The sequence below is a fragment of the Rhinoderma darwinii genome, chromosome 1 (assembly GCF_050947455.1).
Source record: "Rhinoderma darwinii isolate aRhiDar2 chromosome 1, aRhiDar2.hap1, whole genome shotgun sequence".
NCBI lineage: Eukaryota > Metazoa > Chordata > Amphibia > Anura > Rhinodermatidae > Rhinoderma > Rhinoderma darwinii.
This window is the reverse complement of record NC_134687.1, coordinates 624,994,937-625,019,866: the sequence shown is the minus strand read 5'-3', so window position 1 is coordinate 625,019,866 and position 24,930 is coordinate 624,994,937. Positions and strand designations below refer to the sequence as shown.

The 24,930-nt window shown below is 42.2% G+C and overlaps 1 protein-coding gene and 2 non-coding genes across 4 annotated transcripts in view; all 3 read left to right on the top strand.

Moving 5' to 3' along the window:
- RPL37 (ribosomal protein L37) overlaps positions 1–21,990 on the top strand; it is a 40,398-nt gene extending 18,408 nt beyond the window's left edge. Inside the window, exons 1-4 of one of the 2 annotated variants that reach the window (XM_075842339.1) lie at positions 17,626–17,730; positions 18,638–18,773; positions 19,729–19,813; positions 21,861–21,990. In XM_075842339.1, coding sequence (XP_075698454.1) covers positions 17,728–17,730; positions 18,638–18,773; positions 19,729–19,813; positions 21,861–21,930 — 294 coding nt within the window. In that variant the 5' untranslated portion in view covers positions 17,626–17,727 and the 3' untranslated portion in view covers positions 21,931–21,990. Of the gene's footprint in view, positions 1–17,625; positions 17,731–18,636; positions 18,774–19,728; positions 19,814–21,860 lie in introns of those variants that run through there. The other variant, XM_075842347.1, reaches the window with a different exon arrangement.
- LOC142722922 (small nucleolar RNA SNORD72) lies at positions 18,485–18,561 on the top strand. The gene has a single exon (XR_012875193.1). It is a non-coding gene; the product is annotated as a small nucleolar RNA SNORD72 (small nucleolar RNA).
- On the top strand, positions 21,715–21,792 carry LOC142722914 (small nucleolar RNA SNORD72). The gene has a single exon (XR_012875192.1). It is a non-coding gene; the product is annotated as a small nucleolar RNA SNORD72 (small nucleolar RNA).
- Positions 21,991–24,930: the final 2,940 nt, after the last annotated feature.

Genomic DNA, 24,930 nt, shown 5'->3' with positions numbered 1-24,930 from the left:
AGTGTCCTGCATATAATGTATATAAGGTGTCCCGCATATAATGTATATAAGTGTCCCGCATATAATGTATATAAGTGTCCCGCATATAATGTATATAAGTGTCCCGCATATAATGTATATAAGTGTCCCGCATATAATGTATATAAGTGTCCCGCATATAAAGTATATAAGTGTCCCGCATATAAAGTATATAAGTGTCCCGCATATAAAGTATATAAGTGTCCCGCATATAAAGTATATAAGTGTCCCGCATATAAAGTATATAAGTGTCCCGCATATAATGTATAGAAGTGTCCCGCATATAATGTATATAAGTGTCCTGCATATAATGTATATAAGTGTCCCGCATATAATGTATATAAGTGTCCTGCATATAATGTATATAAGTGTCCCGCATATAATGTATATAAGTGTCCCGCATATAATGTATATAAGTGTCCCGCATATAATGTATATAAGTGTCCCGCATATAATGTATATAAGTGTCCTGCATATAATGTATATAAGCGTCCCGCATATAATGTATATAAGTGTCCCGCATATAATGTATATAAGTGTCCCGCATATAATGTATATAAGTGTCCTGCATATAATGTATATAAGTGTCCTGCATATAATGTATATAAGTGTCCTGCATATAATGTATAGAAGTGTCCTGCATATAATGTATATAAGTGTCCTGCATATAATGTATATAAGTGTCCCGCATATAATGTATATAAGTGTCCTGCATATAATGTATATAAGTGTCCCGCATATAATGTATATAAGTGTCCTGCATATAATGTATATAAGTGTCCTGCATATAATGTATATAAGTGTCCCGCATATAATGTATATAAGTGTCCTGCATATAATGTATATAAGTGTCCCGCATATAATGTATATAAGTGTCCTGCATATAATGTATATAAGTGTCCTGCATATAATATATATAAGTGTCCCGCATATAATGTATATAAGTGTCCCGCATATAATGTATATAAGTGTCCCGCATATAATGTATATAAGTGTCCTGCATATAATGTATATAAGTGTCCCGCACATAATGTATATAAGTGTCCCGCATATAATGTATATAAGTGTCCTGCATATAATGTATATAAGTGTCCCGCATATAATGTATATAAGTGTCCTGCATATAATATATATAAGTGTCCCGCATATAATGTATATAAGTGTCCCGCATATAATGTATATAAGTGTCCCGCATATAATGTATATAAGTGTCCCGCATATAATGTATATAAGTGTCCTGCATATAATGTATATAAGTGTCCCGCATATAATGTATATAAGTGTCCCGCATATAATGTATATAAGTGTCCTGCATATAATGTATATAAGTGTCCCGCATATAATGTATATAAGTGTCCCGCATATAATGTATAGAAGTGTCCCGCATATAATGTATATAAGTGTCCTGCATATAATGTATATAAGTGTCCTGCATATAATGTATATAAGTGTCCTGCATATAATATATATAAGTGTCCCGCATATAATGTATATAAGTGTCCCGCATATAATGTATATAAGTGTCCCGCATATAATGTATATAAGTGTCCTGCATATAATGTATATAAGTGTCCCGCATATAATGTATATAAGTGTCCCGCATATAATGTATATAAGTGTCCTGCATATAATGTATATAAGTGTCCCGCATATAATGTATATAAGTGTCCCGCATATAATGTATATAAGTGTCCTGCATATAATGTATATAAGTGTCCCGCATATAATGTATATAAGTGTCCTGCATATAATGTATATAAGTGTCCCGCATATAATGTATATAAGTGTCCCGCATATAATGTATATAAGTGTCCTGCATATAATGTATATAAGTGTCCTGCATATAATGTATATAAGTGTCCCGCATATAATGTATATAAGTGTCCTGCATATAATGTATATAAGTGCCCTGCATATAATGTATATAAGTGTCCTGCATATAATGTATATAAGTGTCCTGCATATAATGTATATAAGTGTCCTGCATATAATGTATATAAGTGTCCTGCATATAATGTATATAAGTGTCCCGCATATAATGTATATAAGTGTCCTGCATATAATGTATATAAGTGCCCTGCATATAATGTATATAAGTGTCCCGCATATAATGTATATAAGTGTCCTGCATATAATGTATATAAGTGTCCTGCATATAATGTACATAAGTGTCCCGCATATAATGTATATAAGTGTCCCGCATATAATGTATATAAGTGCCCTGCATATAATGTATATAAGTGTCCTGCATATAATGTATATAAGTGTCCCGCATATAATGTATATAAGTGTCCTGCATATAATGTATATAAGTGTCCTGCATATAATGTATATAATGTATAGAAGTGTCCTGCATATAATGTATATAAGTGTCCCGCATATAATGTATATAAGTGTCCCGCATGTAATGTATATAAGTGTCCTGCATATAATGTATAGAAGTGCCCTGCATATAATGTATATAAGTGTCCCGCATATAATGTATATAAGTGTCCTGCATATAATGTATATAAGTGTCCTGCATATAATGTATATAAGTGTCCCGCATATAATGTATATAAGTGTCCCGCATATAATGTATATAAGTGTCCCGCATATAATGTATATAAGTGTCCCGCATATAATGTATATAAGTGTCCCGCATATAATGTATATAAGTGTCCCGCATATAATGTATAGAAGTGTCCCGCATATAATGTATATAAGTGTCCTGCATATAATGTATATAAGTGCCCTGCATATAATGTATATAAGTGTCCCGCATATAATGTATATAAGTGTCCTGCATATAATGTATAGAAGTGTCCCACATATAATGTATAGAAGTGTCCCGCATATAATGTATATAAGTGTCCTGCATATAATGTATATAAGTGTCCCGCACATAATGTATATAAGTGTCCCGCATATAATGTATATAAGTGTCCTGCATATAATGTATATAAGTGTCCTGCATATAATGTATAGAAGTGTCCCGCATATAATGTATAGAAGTGTCCCGCATATAATGTATATAAGTGTCCTGCATATAATGTATATAAGTGTCCCGCACATAATGTATATAAGTGTCCCGCATATAATGTATATAAGTGTCCCGCATATAATGTATATAAGTGTCCCGCATATAATGTATATAAGTGTCCTGCATATAATGTATATAAGTGCCCTGCATATAATGTATATAAGTGTCCCGCATATAATGTATATAAGTGTCCTGCATATAATGTATATAAGTGTCCTGCATATAATGTACATAAGTGTCCCGCATATAATGTATATAAGTGTCCCGCATATAATGTATATAAGTGCCCTGCATATAATGTATATAAGTGTCCTGCATATAATGTATATAAGTGTCCCGCACATAATGTATATAAGTGTCCCGCATATAATGTATATAAGTGTCCTGCATATAATGTATATAAGTGTCCTGCATATAATGTATAGAAGTGTCCCGCATATAATGTATATAAGTGTCCCGCATATAATGTATATAAGTGTCCCGCATATAATGTATATAAGGTGTCCTGCATATAATGTATATAAGTGTCCCGCACATAATGTATATAAGTGTCCCGCATATAATGTATATAAGTGTCCCGCATATAATGTATATAAGTGTCCCGCATATAATGTATATAAGTGTCCTGCATATAATGTATATAAGTGTCCTGCATATAATGTATAAGTGTCCTGCATATAATGTATAGAAGTGTCCTGCATATAATGTATATAAGTGTCCTGCATATAATGTATATAAGTGTCCTGCATATAATGTATATAAGTGTCCTGCATATAATGTATATAAGTGTCCTGCATATAATGTATATAAGTGTCCCGCATATAATGTATATAAGGTGTCCTGCATATAATGTATATAAGTGTCCCGCACATAATGTATATAAGTGTCCCGCATATAATGTATATAAGTGTCCTGCATATAATGTATATAAGTGTCCTGCATATAATGTATATAAGTTTCCTGCATATAATGTATATAAGTGTCCTGCATATAATGTATATGTGTCCCGCATATAATGTATATAAGTGTTCCGCATATAATGTATATAAGTGTCCCGCATATAATGTATATAAGTGTCCTGCATATAATGTATATAAGTGTCCTGCATATAATGTATATAAGTGTCCCCCATATAATGTATATAAGTGTCCTGCATATAATGTATATAAGTGTCCTGCATATAATGTATATAAGTGTCCCGCATATAATGTATATAAGTGTCCCGCACATAATGTATATAAGTGTCCTGCATATAATGTATATAAGTGTCCTGCATATAATGTATAGAAGTGTCCTGCATATAATGTATAGAAGTGTCCTGCATATAATGTATATAAGTGTCCCGCATATAATGTATATAAGTGTCCCGCATATAATGTATATAAGTGTCCTGAATATAATGTATATAAGTGTCCCGCATATAATGTATATAAGTGTCCTGCATATAATGTATATAAGTGTCCCGCATATAATGTATATAAGTGTCCTGCATATAATGTATATAAGGTGTCCTGCATATAATGTATATAAGTGTCCCGCATATAATGTATATAAGTGTCCTGCATATAATGTATATAAGTGTCCCGCATATAATGTATATAAGTGTCCCGCATATAATGTATATAAGTGTCCCGCATATAAAGTATATAAGTGTCCCGCATATAAAGTATATAAGTGTCCCGCATATAAAGTATATAAGTGTCCCGCATATAAAGTATATAAGTGTCCCGCATATAAAGTATATAAGTGTCCCGCATATAATGTATAGAAGTGTCCCGCATATAATGTATATAAGTGTCCTGCATATAATGTATATAAGTGTCCCGCATATAATGTATATAAGTGTCCTGCATATAATGTATATAAGTGTCCCGCATATAATGTATATAAGTGTCCCGCATATAATGTATATAAGTGTCCCGCATATAATGTATATAAGTGTCCCGCATATAATGTATATAAGTGTCCTGCATATAATGTATATAAGCGTCCCGCATATAATGTATATAAGTGTCCCGCATATAATGTATATAAGTGTCCCGCATATAATGTATATAAGTGTCCTGCATATAATGTATATAAGTGTCCTGCATATAATGTATATAAGTGTCCTGCATATAATGTATATAAGTGTCCTGCATATAATGTATATAAGTGTCCTGCATATAATGTATATAAGTGTCCCGCATATAATGTATATAAGTGTCCTGCATATAATGTATATAAGTGTCCCGCATATAATGTATATAAGTGTCCTGCATATAATGTATATAAGTGTCCTGCATATAATGTATATAAGTGTCCCGCATATAATGTATATAAGTGTCCTGCATATAATGTATATAAGTGTCCCGCATATAATGTATATAAGTGTCCTGCATATAATGTATATAAGTGTCCTGCATATAATATATATAAGTGTCCCGCATATAATGTATATAAGTGTCCCGCATATAATGTATATAAGTGTCCCGCATATAATGTATATAAGTGTCCTGCATATAATGTATATAAGTGTCCCGCACATAATGTATATAAGTGTCCCGCATATAATGTATATAAGTGTCCTGCATATAATGTATATAAGTGTCCCGCATATAATGTATATAAGTGTCCTGCATATAATATATATAAGTGTCCCGCATATAATGTATATAAGTGTCCCGCATATAATGTATATAAGTGTCCCGCATATAATGTATATAAGTGTCCCGCATATAATGTATATAAGTGTCCTGCATATAATGTATATAAGTGTCCCGCATATAATGTATATAAGTGTCCCGCATATAATGTATATAAGTGTCCTGCATATAATGTATATAAGTGTCCCGCATATAATGTATATAAGTGTCCCGCATATAATGTATAGAAGTGTCCCGCATATAATGTATATAAGTGTCCTGCATATAATGTATATAAGTGTCCTGCATATAATGTATATAAGTGTCCTGCATATAATATATATAAGTGTCCCGCATATAATGTATATAAGTGTCCCGCATATAATGTATATAAGTGTCCCGCATATAATGTATATAAGTGTCCTGCATATAATGTATATAAGTGTCCCGCATATAATGTATATAAGTGTCCCGCATATAATGTATATAAGTGTCCTGCATATAATGTATATAAGTGTCCCGCATATAATGTATATAAGTGTCCCGCATATAATGTATATAAGTGTCCTGCATATAATGTATATAAGTGTCCCGCATATAATGTATATAAGTGTCCTGCATATAATGTATATAAGTGTCCCGCATATAATGTATATAAGTGTCCTGCATATAATGTATATAAGGTGTCCTGCATATAATGTATATAAGTGTCCTGCATATAATGTATATAAGTGTCCTGCATATAATGTATATAAGTGTCCTGCATATAATGTATATAAGTGTCCCGCATATAATGTATATAAGTGTCCTGCATATAATGTATATAAGTGTCCCGCATATAATGTATATAAGGGCGGGTTCACACATGGCGGAATTTCACTTAAATTCCGGTGCGGACACTCCGCAGCATTAATCCGCAGCGGAGCCGTTTCTCCATTGACTTTCACTTTAATTTAGCAGTGTTCGTTTACACGATGCGTACAATTCCGCTGCGGAGCATAGGCTGCGGAGCGGAATTTGGTGTCCGCAGCATGCTCTGTCTGTTGCGGAGCAGTGGCGGACTGGTTGCGGACTCATGGCGGAATTTCTCCATTGACTTCAATGGAGAGTCAAAATTCCGCAATGAAGTCCGCAGATCTTATGTGTGCTGCGGAGCGTATTGTTTTTACTACCATGACATTTCTTCATTCTGGCTGGACCTATGTATTTCTAGGTCTACAGCCAGACTGAGGAAGTCAATGGGGCTCCCGTAATGACGGGAGCGTTGCTAGGAGACGTCTGTAAATAGTCACTGTCCAGGGTGCTGAAAGAGTTACGCGATCGGCAGTAACTGTTTCTGCACCCGGGACAGTGACTACCGATCTCAATATACATGTATCTGTAAAAAAAAATATAAGTTCATACTTACCGAGAACTCCCTGCGTCTGTCTCCAGTCCGGCCTCCCAGGATGACGTTTCAGTGTAAGTGACGGCTGCAGCCAATCACAGGCCAAGCACAGGCTGCAGCGGTCACATGGACTGGAGCGTCATCCAGGGAGGTCGGGCCGGATGCCGAAAGAGGGACGCGTCACCAAGACAACGGGCGGTAAGTATGAATTTCTTTGACTTTCACTAGGGAAAGTGCTGTCCCTTCTCTCTATCCTGCACTGAATAGGGAGAAGAGAAGCACTTTTCCTGCAGTCCGCAGCGGCCAGTCCGCATCAATTTTCTGCACATTTTGTGCAGATCCGCTGCAGAATCTGCAACGCAGATTCTGTGCGGCATTGATGCGGACAGTTGCGGAGGAATTCCGCCATGTGTGGTCATGCTTTTAGTGTCCTGCATATAATGTATATAAGTGTCCTGCATATAATGTATATAAGTGTCCTGCATATAATGTATATAAGTGTCCTGCATATAATGTATATAAGTGTCCTGCATATAATGTATACAAGTGTCCAACATATAATGTATATAAGTGTCCCGCATATAATGTATAGAAGTGTCCCGCATATAATGTATAGAAGTGTCCTGCATATAATGTATAGAAGTGTCCCGCATATAATGTATATAAGTGTCCCGCATATAATGTATATAAGTGTCCCGCATATAATGTATAAGTGTCCTGCATATAATGTATATAAGTGTCCTGCATATAATGTATATAAGTGTCCTGCATATAATGTATATAAGTGTCCTGCATATAATGTATATAAGTGTCCTGCATATAATGTATATAAGTGTCCCGCATATAATGTATATAAGTGTCCTGCATATAATGTATATAAGTGTCCTGCATATAATGTATATAAGTTTCCTGCATATAATGTATATAAGTGTCCCGCATATAATGTATATAAGTGTCCCGCATATAATGTATATAAGTGTCCCGCATACAATGTATATAAGTGTCCTGCATATAATGTATATAAGTGTCCCGCATATAATGTATATAAGTGTCCCGCATACAATGTATATAAGTGTCCTGCATATAATGTATATAAGTGTCCTGCATACAATGTATATAAGTGTCCTGCATATAATGTATATAAGTGTCCCGCATATAATGTATATAAGTGTCCTGCATATAATGTATATAAGTGTCCCGCATATAATGTATAGAAGTGTCCCGCATATAATGTATAGAAGTGTCCTGCATATAATGTATAGAAGTGTCCCGCATATAATGTATATAAGTGTCCCGCATATAATGTATATAAGTGTCCCGCATATAATGTATAAGTGTCCTGCATATAATGTATATAAGTGTCCTGCATATAATGTATATAAGTGTCCTGCATATAATGTATATAAGTGTCCTGCATATAATGTATATAAGTGTCCTGCATATAATGTATATAAGTGTCCCGCATATAATGTATATAAGTGTCCTGCATATAATGTATATAAGTGTCCTGCATATAATGTATATAAGTTTCCTGCATATAATGTATATAAGTGTCCCGCATATAATGTATATAAGTGTCCCGCATATAATGTATATAAGTGTCCCGCATACAATGTATATAAGTGTCCTGCATATAATGTATATAAGTGTCCCGCATATAATGTATATAAGTGTCCCGCATACAATGTATATAAGTGTCCTGCATATAATGTATATAAGTGTCCTGCATACAATGTATATAAGTGTCCTGCATATAATGTATATAAGTGTCCCGCATATAATGTATATAAGTGTCCTGCATATAATGTATATAAGTGTCCCGCATATAATGTATATAAGTGTCCTGCATATAATGTATATAAGTGTCCTGCATATAATGTATAGAAGTGTCCTGCATATAATGTATATAAGTGTCCTGCATGTAATGTATATAAGTGTCCTGCATATAATGTATATAAGTGTCCTGCATATAATGTATATGTGTCCTGCATATAATGTATATAAGTGTCCTGCATATAATGTATATAAGTGTCCTGCATATAATGTATATAAGTGTCCTGCATATAATGTATATAAGTGTCCTGCATATAATGTATATAAGTGTCCCGCATATAATGTATATAAGTGTCCCGCATACAATGTATATAAGTGTCCCGCATATAATGTATATAAGTGTCCTGCATATAATGTATATAAGTGTCCCGCATACAATGTATATAAGTGTCCCGCATACAATGTATATAAGTGTCCTGCATATAATGTATATAAGTGTCCCGCATATAATGTATATAAGTGTCCTGCATATAATGTATATAAGTGTCCTGCATATAATGTATAGAAGTGTCCTGCATATAATGTATATAAGTGTCCTGCATGTAATGTATATAAGTGTCCTGCATATAATGTATATAAGTGTCCTGCATATAATGTATATGTGTCCTGCATATAATGTATATAAGTGTCCTGCATATAATGTATAGAAGTGTCCTGCATATAATGTAAATAAGTGTCCTGCATATAATGTATATAAGTGTCCTGCATATAATGTATAGAAGTGTCCCGCATATAATGTATATAAGTGTCCTGCATATAATGTATATAAGTGTCCTGCATATAATGTATATAAGTGTCCTGCATATAATGTATATAAGTGTCCTGCATATAATGTATATAAGTGTCCTGCATATAATGTATATAAGTGTCCCGCATATAATGTATATAAGTGTCCCGCACATAATGTATATAAGTGTCCTGCATATAATGTATATAAGTGTCCTGCATATAATGTATAGAAGTGTCCTGCATATAATGTATAGAAGTGTCCTGCATATAATGTATAGAAGTGTCCTGCATATAATGTATATAAGTGTCCCGCATATAATGTATAGAAGTGTCCCGCATATAATGTATAGAAGTGTCCTGCATATAATGTATAGAAGTGTCCTGCATATAATGTATATAAGTGTCCTGCATATAATGTATAGAAGTGTCCTGCATATAATGTATATAAGTGTCCTGCATATAATGTATATAAGTGTCCCGCATATAATGTATATAAGTGTCCTGCATATAATGTATATAAGTGTCCTGCATATAATGTATATAAGTGTCCTGCATATAATGTAAATAAGTGTCCTGCATATAATGTATATAAGTGTCCCGCATATAATGTATATAAGTGTCCTGCATATAATGTATATAAGTGTCCCGCATATAATGTATATAAGTGTCCTGCATATAATGTATAGAAGTGTCCTGCATATAATGTATATAAGTGTCCTGCATATAATGTATATAAGTGTCCCGCATATAATGTATATAAGTGTCCTGCATATAATGTATATAAGTGTCCTGCATATAATGTATATAAGTGTCCTGCATATAATGTAAATAAGTGTCCTGCATATAATGTATATAAGTGTCCTGCACTTCTTTGCCGAGGCAGTCATTTTACGCGTTGTAGTTTGACAGCTGTCAAACGACGACGCGTAAATGACAGGTCGTCTGCACAGTACGTCGGCAAACCCATTCAAATGAATGGGCAGATGTTTGCCGACGTATTGGAGCCCTATTTTCAGACGTAAAACGAGCCATAATACGCCTCATTTACGTCTGAAAATAGGTCGTGTGAACCCAGCCTAAAGGAGTTGTCTGGTTTGTCAAAAACAATTTAAAATAGCCTATTAGAGAATTAATAAAGGGGTCCTCCCAGTGGCGTAACTACCGCTGTAGCAGCCATAGCGGCTGCTACGGGGCCCGCGGCATGAGGGGGCCCGTGTCGCCCGCCGGCACAAGCCCCCACCATGGCCGGAGGAGCCCGCTAGCAGCCACTATGGCTGCTACAGCGCGACGCCACTGAACACTACGGCAGAGCAGGGAGGTATCTCCCCGCTCTGCCATTAAACAAAAGACATGTATGTATCCCCTATCCACAGGATCTCCACAGGAGAGGGGATACATGTGTGATCGCTGGCAGCGATAAGGAGAACGGGGGACTGAAAGTCCCCTGAAGTTCTCCATCACTAACCTCTGACTTCCGGCGTCTGTGTCGGCAGCTCCGTAGAAAGGAATGGAGCGCCGGTCGTGCTTGTGCGCATGCGTGACCAGCGCTCCTTTCATTTTTATTGAGCTGCGCAGACGCCAGAAGTCCGAGGTTAGTCATGGAGAACTTCGGGGGACTTTCAGTCCCCCGTTCTCCTTATCGCTGCCAGCGATCACACATGTATCCCCTGTCCTGTGGAGATCCTGTGGAGAGGGGATACATGTATTTTGTAGGACACACTATAGGTCGGATTTTTTTGGGGTGTTGGGGCTGTATGGCGTTACCTACAGGGGGGCTATATAGCGTTACCTACAGGGGGGGCTGTATGGCGTTATCTACAGGGGGCTGTATAGCGTTACCTACAGGGGGGCTGTATGGCGTTATCTGCAGGGGGGCTGTATAGCGTTACCTACAGGGGGGCTGTATGGCGTTACCTACAGGGGGCTGTATGGCATTACCTACAGGGGGCTGTATGGCGTTACCTACAGGGGGGGCTGTATAGTGTTACCTACAGGGGGGGCGGTATAGAGTTACCTACAGGGGGGCTGTATAGTGTTACCTACAGGGGGGGCGGTATAGAGTTACCTACATGGGGGCTGTATAGCGTTACCTACAGGGGGGGCTGTATAGCGTTACCTACAGGGGGGCTGTATGGCGTTACCTACAGGGGGGCTGTATAGCGTTACCTACAGGGGGCTGTATGGCGTTACCTACAGGGGGGCTACACAGCGTTACCTACAGGGGGACTGTATGGCGTTACCTACAGGGGGGCTGTATAGCGTTACCTACAGGGGGGCTGTATGGCGTTACCTACAGGGGGCTGTATGGCGTTACCTACAGGGGGCTGTATGGCGTTACCTACAGGGGGCTGTATGGCGTTACCTACAGGGGGGGCTGTATAGCGTTACCTACAGGGGGGCGGTATAGAGTTACCTACAGGGGGGGCTGTATGGCGTTACCTACAGGGGGGCTACATAGCGTTACCTATAGGGGGACTGTATGGCGTTACGTACAGGGGGGCTGTATAGCGTTACCTACAGGGGGGCTGTATGGCGTTACCTACAGGGGGGCTGTATGGCGTTACCTACAGGGGGCTGTATGGCGTTACCTACAGGGGGCTGTATGGCGTTACCTACAGGGGGGCTGTATAGCGTTACCTACAGGGGGCGGTATAGAGTTACCTACAGGGGGGGCGGTATAGAGTTACCTACATGGGGGCTGTATAGCGTTACCTACAGGGGGGCTGTATAGCGTTACCTACAGGGGGGCTGTATGGCGTTACGTACAGGGGGGCTGTATAGCGTTACCTACAGGGGGGCTGTATGGCGTTACCTACAGGGGGGCTGTATGGCGTTACCTACAGGGGGCTGTATGGCGTTACCTACAGGGGGCTGTATGGCGTTACCTACAGGGGGGCTGTATAGCGTTACCTACAGGGGGCGGTATAGCGTTACCTACAGGGGGGGCGGTATAGAGTTACCTACATGGGGGCTGTATAGTGTTACCTACAGGGGGGCTGTATAGCGTTACCTACAGGGGGGCTGTATGGCGTTACCTACAGGGGGGCTGTATAGCGTTACCTACAGGGGGGCTGTATGGCGTTACCTACAGGGGGGCTGTATGGCGTTACCTACAGGGGGGCTACACAGCGTTACCTACAGGGGGGCTGTATAGCGTTACCTACAGGGGGGGCGGTATAGAGTTACCTACAGGGGGGCTGTATAGCGTTACCTACAGGGGGGTCTGTATGGCGTTACCTACAGGGGGGGCTGTATGGTGTTACCTACAGGGGGGGCTGTATGGCGTTATCTACAGGGGGGCGTGTGGCGTTATCTACAGGGGGGGCTGTAAAAAAGGCACTATCTACAAGGGGGGGTTGTGTGACACCCAGGGGAGGGGGGGCCCCAGTCAAAAGTTTGCTATGGGGCCCAGTCTTTCCTAGATACGCCCCTGGGTCCTCCGTTCAAGAGCCTCATCTTTTAGCCAGGGAGGAGAGCGGTCTCTCAAGTGAATAGGAGCAGAGTTGCAGTACTGCTGCACGGCCACTATATAGTGTACGGAGCAAACTGCTTCCGACACCGGCCACTGCATAACATCTGGTGCCTGGAGGCAGCCAGAGTAGCTGATAGGTGAAGGGTACGGGTGTCAGACCCCCACCAATCATATACTGATGATCCATCCTGTGGATAGGTCATAAGTATGAAAAACCGACCCGTGCATGAACAACCCCTTTAATCTTTCTATAATGAAAAATTCTGAAACATTCTAATATACTTTATATTTCAATTCCTTGCCAATTTTAAGATCTCTGCCTGCGGTCAATGACTTGAATATTCTTATTTACATTCAGAGGCAGTAAACCTGTACATAGCTAGTCCTGCTCTCAGCTGAGGGTTTGCTACAAATGTATCCAGTCTGGACAATGGTCTGTGAGCTAAACACATCAGCATCTCTCTGGTAGTTTGCTACAATGTATCAGTCTGGAGTCCAGGCTGTTCAGCTCACAGAGCATTGTCTAGACTGGAGACAATTGTATCTACTGAGAGCAGGACTAGATATGTACAGGTTTTCTGTCTGTGTATGTAAACAAGTGTTCTCATTCACTGAGAGCAAACAGAGATCTTGAAAATGGTGAGTAAATTTATTGCGAGTGTGGCGACGGTGATTATAAATATTATTAACGTTGGAAACCCGTACGTTTTCTTTAACATTATGTTTGTTTTAAATTTATACTTTATGGAAATTGGTTGTTTTTTAAACATGATCTCAGGTCAGTGTGTCCTTGGCGTTCCACAGAATCCGGACAAGCTGGAAGAGCAAGGTGCATGTGAGAAACCGCTGACATTCTGCTCACACCTGATGGTTGTACAGGTTTAGAAAACCATGGGTGCTTTCTTATAAAAACAGCGCCACACCTGTACACAGGTTGTGTGTGGTATTGCAGCTCAGCCCCATTCACTTCAATGGAGCTGAGCTGCAATACTAGACACATCCTACAGACAGGTGTGGCGCTGTTTTTGTAAGAAAGTTGCCATGTTTGTCTAATTCTGGACAACCCCTTTAAGTCAGTCGAGTAATGCTGGAGCATGGCACCATCAACCTCGTATTTAGGGGCAGTACAGACAGTACGTGCTTTTTGCGCAGCGTTTGCCCGCTGCGTAAAAAGCGCGACATGTTCAATATCTCGGCGTATTTCGCGCATCACGCACCCATTGTTGTCAATGGGTGCGTGAAAACCACGCATGCCGCACGGAAGCACTTCCGTGCGAACTGCGTGTTTGCGCAACAGCTGTCAAAAGGATGAATGTAAACAGAAAGGCACCACGTGCTTTTCTGTTTACAAACATCCATATGGCGTGTCTTAATGATGGCGGCTGCGCGAAAAGCACGCAGCCGCGCATCATATGCTGCTGCCACACGGAGCTGGTAAGTGGCTTTTGCACAGGCAAAACGCAGCGTGTTTTGCGTGCGCAAAAACGCCACGCTCGTCTGAATCAGCCCTCAGGCTACAAGACCCGGACCCCTGCGGTTCACTTGAAATGCAGTTGCAGCATTTTGGTTACAAGGGCTGAGGCTGTTGCCTACTTGCATTGCAGCCTATAGGCCTCTAATTTTTTGGGTACATTTGCACCCATTAGTTTAGCTGTAAGGGTCTGTTCAAACGCCCTATTTATGGACGTAATTCAGGCGTTTTACGCCTGGAATTACGTTCGAAAAAACGGCTGCAAACCGTCTGCAAACATCTGCCCAATGGGTCTTACGATGTTCTGTGCAGACAGGCTTTTTTTTTACGCGCCGCTGTCAAAAGACCGCGCGTAAAAAGACGGCCGCCTCAAAGAAGTGCATGTCCCTTCTTGGGACGTAATTAGAGACGTTTTTCATTGACTCCATTGAAAAACAGCTCCAATTACGTCCGTAATTGACGCAGCGAAAAACACGAGTACTTGCAATTACGTCTGAAATTCAGGAGCTGTTTTCGCCTGAAAACAGCTCTGTAATTTCAGACGTATTTTACGTTTGCGTGTGAACATACCCTTAGGGTATGTTCACACAGCCTATTTTCGACCGTTTTTCGGCACGTAAACGCCCGAAAACGGCCGAAAAATTGGAAGCAGAACGCCTCCAAACATCTGCCTATTGATTTCAATGGGAGAACGGCGTTCTGTTGCTACGGAGCGTTTTTCACTGCCTTTTTTTACTTGTAAAAAAACGGCTGCGAAAAAGAAGTGCAGGACACTTCTTGGGACGTTTTTTTAGCCGTTTTCTATAGACTCTATTGAAAAAAGCTACAAAAACTGCTGTAAAAAACGCTGCGAAAAACACTGCGAAAATCGCGAGTGGCACAAAAAACTTCTGAAAATCAGGAGCTGTTTTCTCTTGAAAACAGCTCCGTATTTTGAGACGTTTTTGACTCTGCGTGTGAACATACCCTAAGGGCCTGTGAAAGTGACAGCACAGCTTCCGTTTCAGTCACCATTGATCTCAATGGTGACGGAAACATCGCTAATGGTTTCCGTTCGTCACCATTGCGGCAGGTTTCCGGTTTTCTGACGGAATCAATAGCGCAGTCGACTCCGGTGACTGAAACGGAAGCTGTGGTTTCACTTTCCGTTGCGGGGTTCACCCGGCGGAAACCTCCAATGGAACCCGGGAACGGAAAGCGAACGCTGATGTGAACAGGCCCTAATAGAACTTCTTACACCTCACACTGATTTTGAATTATAACATCCATTTGCTCTGTTATAGTGCCCTCTGTTGGTTGAACATGTGCTTACATGATGTATCAGAACAGTGGGTTTGCGCCTGCTCTCTAGCTACTGGTAAACTACAACTCCCAGCATGCTCTGTCAGCCGCAGGCTGATTAGAATAACATGCACTCCCAAATGTCAGCCCAACAACAGTGGAGACTGCTTCCTGGGTATAATGCGCCCGCCGGCTTCATTTTCTTAGGGCATCTAATAGATCTCCATGAGAGAATACAACATTTTTTACAGTGGAGAATTTGTAGTTAATAGACGGGGGTCGCCCGTTCAGGAGATTCATCTATTAACCAGAAAGAGATCGGCTGCAAAGAGCGTCTCCCTCTCTGGAGGACCCAGCAACTCTCTGCATTACATGGAAAGTCTATTGATGTGAATGGGCACTGTGTAATGCTTCATTTCTCCTGTGGTGGCGCTGCTAGAGAATTGAACAGAGCCTATTCTGACAACTCAATAGCGACCACGACATCTAGGCCGTTAATAAGTAGGGGGCCATCTCCGTCACCCCATTGGCACCCTGCATCGCAATCGCAGGGTGCCAATGGTTGCCATGGCAGCCTGGGGCCTAATGAATGCCCCCCAGGTCTGCCTTTTTTCTGTTCCTATTAAAGGTGTTGTCCAGGATTAAAAAAACATAGCTGATTTCATTAAAAAACAGCGCCACATCTGTCCACAGGTTATGTGCGGTATTGCAGGTCAGCTTCATTCACTTAAATAGAGCTGAGCTGCAATACCAGACAGAACCCATGGACTTGTATAGCACTGTTTATAGAAGAATGTTTTTCTAATGCTGGGCTTAAAGGGGTTGTCCCAGAATCGACAATTATCACCTATCCGCAGGATAGGTCATCGTTATCTGATCGCTGGAGGCCCCAGCACTCGAACCCCGACCAATTGCGAGAACGGGGGTTCCAAACCCCTAGATTCTCCTCACTGCACCCCCCCCTACACGCAGTGAGGAGGACATTGAATGGAGCAGCAGTCGAGCATGCGCCCGCTGCTCCATTCAATGTGTATGGGACTAACGTAAACAGCTGAGTGCTGTACTCGGCTGTTTCAGTCATTCCCATAGTCTTTGAATAGAGCGAGCACACGTGGGCCGATGAGCGCTGTGTACGTAGTCCTGTTATTGGTCCTCATAGTCACATGATTTGCAGGATGCCAGTAGCAGGAGGGAACCGCTGGACCTATCTAGAGGCTCTGACCCTCTGATTTCTGCCTCCGATTTGCAGATTAATTTGCCGCGGATCACCATTGAATAGGGCTAATCTGCGCGTGACTACCCGATCGCAGCAAAAAAATATGCACCGTATGAACTACCGAACAGATTCCCATGGATTTCGTGTGGATTTAAGTGTGAAATCTGCATTGGAATCCTAGTGAAAATTTTGCCGTGTAAATATATCCTCGTAACAATTGTCACCGTTCTATTTTTTTAAAACTATAAGCCGAAATATTCTAAAAAAATCATAAAAATGATCAAAATAAAAACCTTGCATGGTCACAAAATAACAAAAATCACATCCATAAACTAACATGCAATAAAAACGGCTTTACTGCGTCTGCTCCTGAGAGCCAAAAATACCCTGGATCTGGACCGTTAACTGAAACATCTTATTGGACGAGAGGATCAGTTCAGTCGCTGCCTAAAAATGTAATATGAGGGTAGTATCAGGGACAGAGCATTTTTATAGCTGCTCAGGATCGTTATAATTTCTGTGGGTAGATGTGGCCATTTTGCCAGTTTCAAAGATGGCGCTGTGAGCATGTCACGTGACGTCAGACCTACATCGCAGACCCGGAAGTGCTTGAGGCTGATATAGCGGAAGTCTTTCCCCAGTTCCGGTCTCTATCGTATCGGCCGCTGGGGAAGATGGTGAGTCTCATGGTGTCCGGGCAGCGCAATCCGCCTGCATCTGCCTCCGTCCCGTCATGGCGGGGCGCCGTCATCCTGGCTGCGGGGAGGAATGGACGGGGTTTTGGCCTGTGATCGATTATTAGTGCGGGTTGCGGCTCGGATGGCGGCTTTAGTCCCCGGTTGTGTGGAGGCCCCGGGATCCGATGTGTCTGCGGTGAATGGTTACTATGGGCACTACCCGGACCTTACAATGTAATGGCTGCTGCTGGAGCGTCCTCTATGGGTTGTTGGTCGTTTGCCCCATTGCATGGCCTGGCTCTACTGGCCCCGACCTGCAGCCTGCCTGTGTACAGTGCATGGCACCAGGGGGATTCTGGGTATCTTGATTGTGATTTGCTAACATGGTGTAACTGTCACCCAGTGTACGCCGCGGTGAGTGACTTGTTGCTGGGGTTGATCCAGGATATGGGGGGGTCATAGGAGGGAAACTTGTTGTTGTCTATGGAGAATTTGGAAACCGCAGAGTAAGTGTCGGGCAGCGGGGTCGCCCTGTGGCTGCTGGCGGCTTTTGGGGTGCTGTTGCCCGGTTTCAGATTTAGAGGGTTACAGTTTACGCTGTGTTCACATCTGCGTCGTGTTCTGTTTTTTCCGTTCCTATGGAAAAACGGAAGCGCTTGATGCGTCATTGGGGGAGACGTCTCCTGGTCTACTTGCCCGTATTAACCAATTGGGTCGCTGCCTTAATTTTGCGGCGCTGGCGTCCGTCCTGGTGCGTTTATCAGTGATGTTCTAAGATAAATGTCTGAACATATGACACTCTGTGATTTCGCTTTCTTACTGAGATAAATGCTTCGTTTTCTCGCCGTCGCACTTTTTTCTGTTTTATTCGCCATCTTAAAACGTTTCTTTTGTATTTTTACTTTAGACGAAGGGAACATCGTCATTCGGAAAGCGCCGCAATAAGACGCACACTCTGTGCCGTCGCTGCGGATCCAAGGCCTACCATCTACAGAAGTCCACCTGTGGAAAGTGTGGATACCCCGCCAAGCGCAAGAGAAAGTGTGAGTATCGGTGGTAACGGGGTCCTTCGTGTTCACAAGAGGGGGTGACTTTCTAACACGTGATCGCATTGGTTGGGGGGTGTAGGTATAAGACATGGTACCGCTTCTCCTATGGGGAGTTCTGTATCCAGTATGGGGTTTTCTGACCCCCTTATAACCTCCTACATCCAGCATCACATGACCGCGGCAGCCAGCGTGTGCCTGTTGTGGTCATGTGATGCGGTGCTTAATGATACATTGCCATGCAGTATATTTTAAAGCTCAGTGCGAGCTTGTAGGGACCTACTATAGTTTGGAGAACCCCTTTAAGTCCAGCACTTGGTGCAGGGGGTTGGATTGTCACCTACTGACCGTTCCTTGTTTATCTGCTACACACCCCCCCCCCCCCCCCCCCCCCGGCTGCTATTGGTGTAACTCTCGGACTGCAATATTAAAGCTATAAACTGGTGACCATTCACATCTGACAGTTCTTCTAGTGTTCTAGTTGCCGCTGACTTCAGTCCCTGGGATGATCGCTCTGGTCCTAAGTCTTCTAACAGACTGGATGTCTATACTCTTTCCTGGTCTGGTTAAAGGGGTTCTCTGCTTTGGACAAACCCTACTTTTTAGAAGGGTCCCTTGACCTACAAGCTGCTGGGACCCCCAGCAATCCGCTATGATCTGTGGGGTAAACTGTGAAATTTTCCTGCAATGCCCCCGCAGGGTAAATGAAGCATTAGTGTCCATTCATATCAATGTGTTTGTGTAATACAGGATGGGTCCTCCAGAGCGGGACTCTTTGTAACCGAGGATCCTGATCAGAGACCCCCCTCCTCTCATTATCTCAATTCCCTAATAGGGTACCTGACAACAGGTTTTCTAAACTGGACATCCCCTTTAACACCAGCTGCCTCTTATAGATAACGTCCTGTGACGTCCCGGCAATGTGATCTCTTTACGTTTCATTCCTTTTTAGACAACTGGAGTGCTAAGGCCAAGAGACGCAACACCACTGGCACTGGCCGTATGCGACATCTGAAGGTCGTGTACCGCAGGTTCAGGTAAGGCTCTGTACTCTGCTACGTTACTGTTTGCAGGTTATCAGCCATTATCTTTTAAAGTTCTTATTAAAGGGTTTGTCTACTGGTTGGAATGGTCCCGTAGTGATCCGCTGTAAGCTCCATTAGGCAGCAAGTGTTAGTTTCCCCTACAGCGCCACCACAGGGTAAATGAAGAATTACATGGGTGTCTGTCATAATCAACCATGGTGGATCCTGCAGTGTAAGGGACGAACCGCGCTCCTGTCAAATGAGGATCCGGAGCGGAGCACCCCGCCATTAACTCAGTATTGCCTAGTAGGGTGTATGAAAACAGGGTTTCTATGCCAGACAATCCCTTAACCCCTCACTGAAGTTCGATGTAAATGTATGTCATAGTTGGCCCGGAAAGTATGGAGTGGGCTCACTCCTTATGCCACGAGTGTTAGCTGTGTGTTACAGCTGACACTTCACACTAACGGATGGGATCAGAACTGCTTAGATGTTGCGGTCAATAGCGACTGTGGCATCTAAGCAGTTAGACGGGGGGGGGCCCTTTCTGTCAGCCCATGTGCTCCACAATGGAACCAATAAAAGCTACAAGTCGTCCCACAAATACAAGCACTTGGGGTATGTTCACATGTCTTATTTTCGGGGCCATAAACCTCAGAAAAATCGGAAGTAGAACGCCTCCAAACATCTGCCCATTGAATTCAATGGGAAAAGCAACGTTCTGTTCCGACGGGCCGTGTTTTTTTACGAGCCATTTTGAAATACGGCCGTGACAAAGAAGTGCATGTTACGTCTTGAGCTGTTTTTGGAGCAGTTTTTCATTGACTCCATAGAAAAACCGCTCCAAAAACGGCTGAAAATTAGGAGGTTAACAGCTCTGTATTTTCAGACGTTTTTTTGTTAAGCGTGTGAACATAGCCTTACACTGTTACATCAACAGAAAAAGAAGTCATGGCTCTCAGAGTAGGGTGGCGCAAATTTATTTTATTTTTTTTGCAATAAATCATAAATTTTGGCTTCGCTGGCATACCGTTTTAACACTTGGTGAATGCTGTAAAATTAGACCGAAACGCCATGGCGGAATTGCAGTTTTTTTCTATTCATATACTGCTATTTCTTAGGCTATGTTCAGAGTTTTTTTGCAGGCGGAATTTCTGCCTCAAAATTCCGTTTGGAAGTTTGAGGCAGATTTTCCTCTCCCTGCACGCCAATTTTGGCGGCGTTTTTTTTGCCTGCGGCCGTTGAGTGCCGCGGGTCATAAAACGCAGCGAAATACACTTTCTCTGCCTCCCATTGATGTCAGAGGCGTAAACGCCCGTAGATGGGGCATGTCCCTATTTCCCGCGATACTTTTACCGCTCGTGGGAAAAAGACACCTCCGCCTCCCATTGAAATCAATGGGAGGCCTTTTCGGGCCGTTTTGCGACGCGGCTTCCGCATCAAAAAAACTCTGTGTGAACATAGCCTTAAAGTGGTTGTCCAGGATGGAAAATATGGGTTATCTGCTTATTTCCACAAACTGTGCCACATCTGTCTGTGTCTGGTATTGCAGGCCAGCCCATGGACAGCTGTGCTGTCGTTTACGGCATCGCCCAGGATTATTTCCACTAACATCCATCATTAGTCGCCCCCTTTAAACACGGATGGGTACAGAGAACGGCTGCTGATCTTTCAGAATCCAGACTGCCAATGACACCAGAGCCGGTGGGGGAGGGGTTGTCTAGTGAAGCGGTTCTGTCTCGCCTCCGCATTGTAGATCTGGCAGTATGTTCTATTTCTACATCAGAGCTGGTATCAGACTTGTCAGGTTTTGGTCCTATAATCACGTGAAGATTGTCCTTATATTCTAACCGCGTTAAAGGAATCGTCCAGAGTTGTAAAACCCGTCTGCTTTCCTCTGTATATAACCCTGCTGCTTATCGATGATGTTTTCACAATAAATGTCTGAACATATGACTTCCAGTGATTTCCTCTTGTGTCTGAGATAAGCTTTTCTGCTCGTCCGCCTCTGCCGTCTGTGACGCTGCCGCTAACACGTGTCTATTCCTCCCCCCTACAGAAATGGATTCCGCGAAGGCACAACACCCAAACCCAAGAGGGCCGCAGTGGCAGCTTCCAGCTCATCTTAAGGACAGAAATTTGTTAAAATAAACGTGGCAAAAAAAAGTATCTGCCCCTCTTGTTCCTGACCTTGGTTTGTGTATTACATGCTTTCTGACACTTTTGGTCGCCATCTGGTTTTTCAGATCTTAAAGTCGGCTGCATCTGGTGGGAGTATTACTCCTGGGAAATGATGAAACGCCACTGATCTTCAGCTTTTCATCTGGGCTGAATGTCATCCAATCACTTGCCGGTCACAGTAATTGGGGTGTTGAGTTTGGCGCTGTAATACCAATGCCCCCTCTCTGCACTGAGATACAGAAAGTAGAGAGGTGACTAGACAGGGTTCTCATCCGAGAGCTGGTTAAAGGGGTTTACTTCAAATCATAAATTATCAGGATCCACAGGATTGGTGGTAATTTCATGATTGCTGAGAGCCTCACTGATTGTTAAGAATGCAGGTCTCGGGCCCCCATCCCCCACTGCTCGACCGCGGTGAGGAGGAGGAGCTTAAATGGAGCTTCAGTCTAGCAGGTCTAAAGTCTATGGAAATGATGACAGCGGCCTAGTGCTCGACTTTCTTTCATTCTCATAGAGCGGTGGCTGTGTGACTGCTGCTCTACTAAAGCTGCTCCTCACTGCTTGGGGTACAGTGAGAAGGAATGGGGATTTGGGATCCCCGCTCACATGATCAGTTGGACCTCCACTGATCAGAAAATTATCCTGTGGTGTTTTGATTCTGGGAAAACCCCTTTTGGGTAGGGACACAGCGTAAACACTGCAGATTTTCCGCAAGGGATTAATTGTGGAAAATCTGCAGCGTTTTACAGTACCAGCAGTGTGGGTGAGATGCCAACAAATTGCGTCCCCACACTGCGCTAAATATCCGCTGAAAACACGGCACATAAATTGACCTGCAGTTACTTCAACCGCAGCATGTCCATTCTGTGGATACGCAAATCTTCTGTTGCGGGTTTAGCCTCTGAATTCCATAAGTGTGCTTAAAGAGGCTCTGTCACCAGATTTTCAAACCCCTATCTCGTATTGCAGCAGATCGGCGCTGCAATGTAGATTACAGTAACGTTTGTTTTTTTTTTTTTAAACGAGCATTTTTGGCCAAGTTATGACCATTTTTATATTTATGCAAATGAGGCTTTCTAAAGTACAAGTGGGCGTGTATTATGTGCGTACATCGGGGCGTTTTTACTTGTTTTACTGGCTGGGCGTTGTGAATAGAAGTGTATGATGCTGACGAATCAGCATCATCCACTTCTCTTCACAACGCCCAGCTTCTGGCAGTGCACAGACACACAGCGTGTCCTCGAGAGATCACGCTGTGACGTCACTTCCTGCTCCAGGTCCTGCATCGTGTCGGACGAGCGAGGACACATCGGCACCAGAGGCTACATTTGATTCTGCAGCAGCATCCGCGTTTGCAGGTAATTCGATGTAGCCTCTGGTGCCGATGTGTCCTCGCTCGTCCGACACGATGCAGGACCTGGAGCAGGAAGTGACGTCACAGCGTGATCTCTCGAGAACACGCTGTGCGTCTGTGCACTGCCAGAAGCTGGGTGTTAACGAAGAGAAGTGGCTGATGCTGATTCGTCAGCATCATACACTTCTATTCACAACGCCCAGCTAGTAAAACAAGTAAAAACGGCCAGATGTTACACACAATACACGCCCAGTTGTACTTTAAAAAGCCTCATTTGCATAAATATAAAAATGGTCAACTTGGCCAAAAATGCTAGTTTTTAAAAAAAAAAAAACGTTACTCTTATCTCCATTGCAGCGCCGATCTGCTGCAATAGGGGTTGCAAAATCTGGTGACAGAGCCTCTTTAAAACTGCAACAAAGCAGTGTGTTTCGGCAGAAACAGATGTGCTGCAAATAGCAAGTTTAAAAAAAAATAAAAAATTATATTTACCCAGAGTTCCATGCTTCTCCGTCCAGTCTCCTTGGATGACGTTACAGGCCTTGTGACCGTCGCAGCCGATTGCAGGCTGCAGCGTCACATGGTGTGCAACGTCCTCCCGGGAGGGGGTAAGTATGAATGGGTTTTCGGTGCCGCTTCGCAGCGGAAATTCCACCGGAAAAACGCATCACTATGTGGTGCTATTTACCGAACGGCTTTCCCTGCGGTGATCAGGGCCAATACGCTGCGCAGTGTATCCGCACTGGATACGTTTTGTTCCTACCCTTATGTATCTCCTACATAATCTGATGGGCACTGTAATGTAGATAACCATGGTTTTTATTTTGAATAACTATCATTTTTGAGCAATTTTAGATTTATGATAATTACTTTCTTAATGGACAACTGGGCCTGTTTGTACTTTTTACTAACTGGGTGTTGTACAGAGGAGTGTATGAGGCTGACCAATCAGTGACCAATCAGCGTCATACACTTATTGTTCCAGCCCATTGTTACAGTGTGATTGTGCAGTGAAAGAAGCTGGGCTGGAACAATGAGAAGTGTATGAGGCTGATTGGTCAGCCTCATACACTCCTCTGTACAACGCCCAGTTGGTCTAAAGTAAAAACACGCCCAGTTGTCCATTGAGAAACTCATTAGCATAAATCTAAACTAGCTCATAACTTGCTCAAAAATGATCGATTTTCAAAATAAAAACCACTGTTCTCTACATTACAGCGCCGATCAGATTATGTAGGAGATAGAGCATTTATAATCTGGTGACAGAGCCTCTTAAAGCTTGCACTTATTCAAGTGACTGGAGAGTCCTCTAGCCACCCCACACATGTACACTTGACAGATGTAGCAACAGCTCTTGTTTTTTCAATGATTCTTATAGCAGGAAAGTGGTAGAACGTTTTCATAAATGGGTTGTGCTGTGCCTAGAACTACGACATTCAGGCTGGACGTCAATATCTCAAATATGTCAATATCTAGTCTTGGTGTCTGTATCTGGGCCAATCCACAATGGAGCAGCTAAGGAGTTACTCTGCAGTGCCACCACAGGGGAAATTAAGCATTACAGTTCTCATTGAGATCAATGGGCTCTGTAATG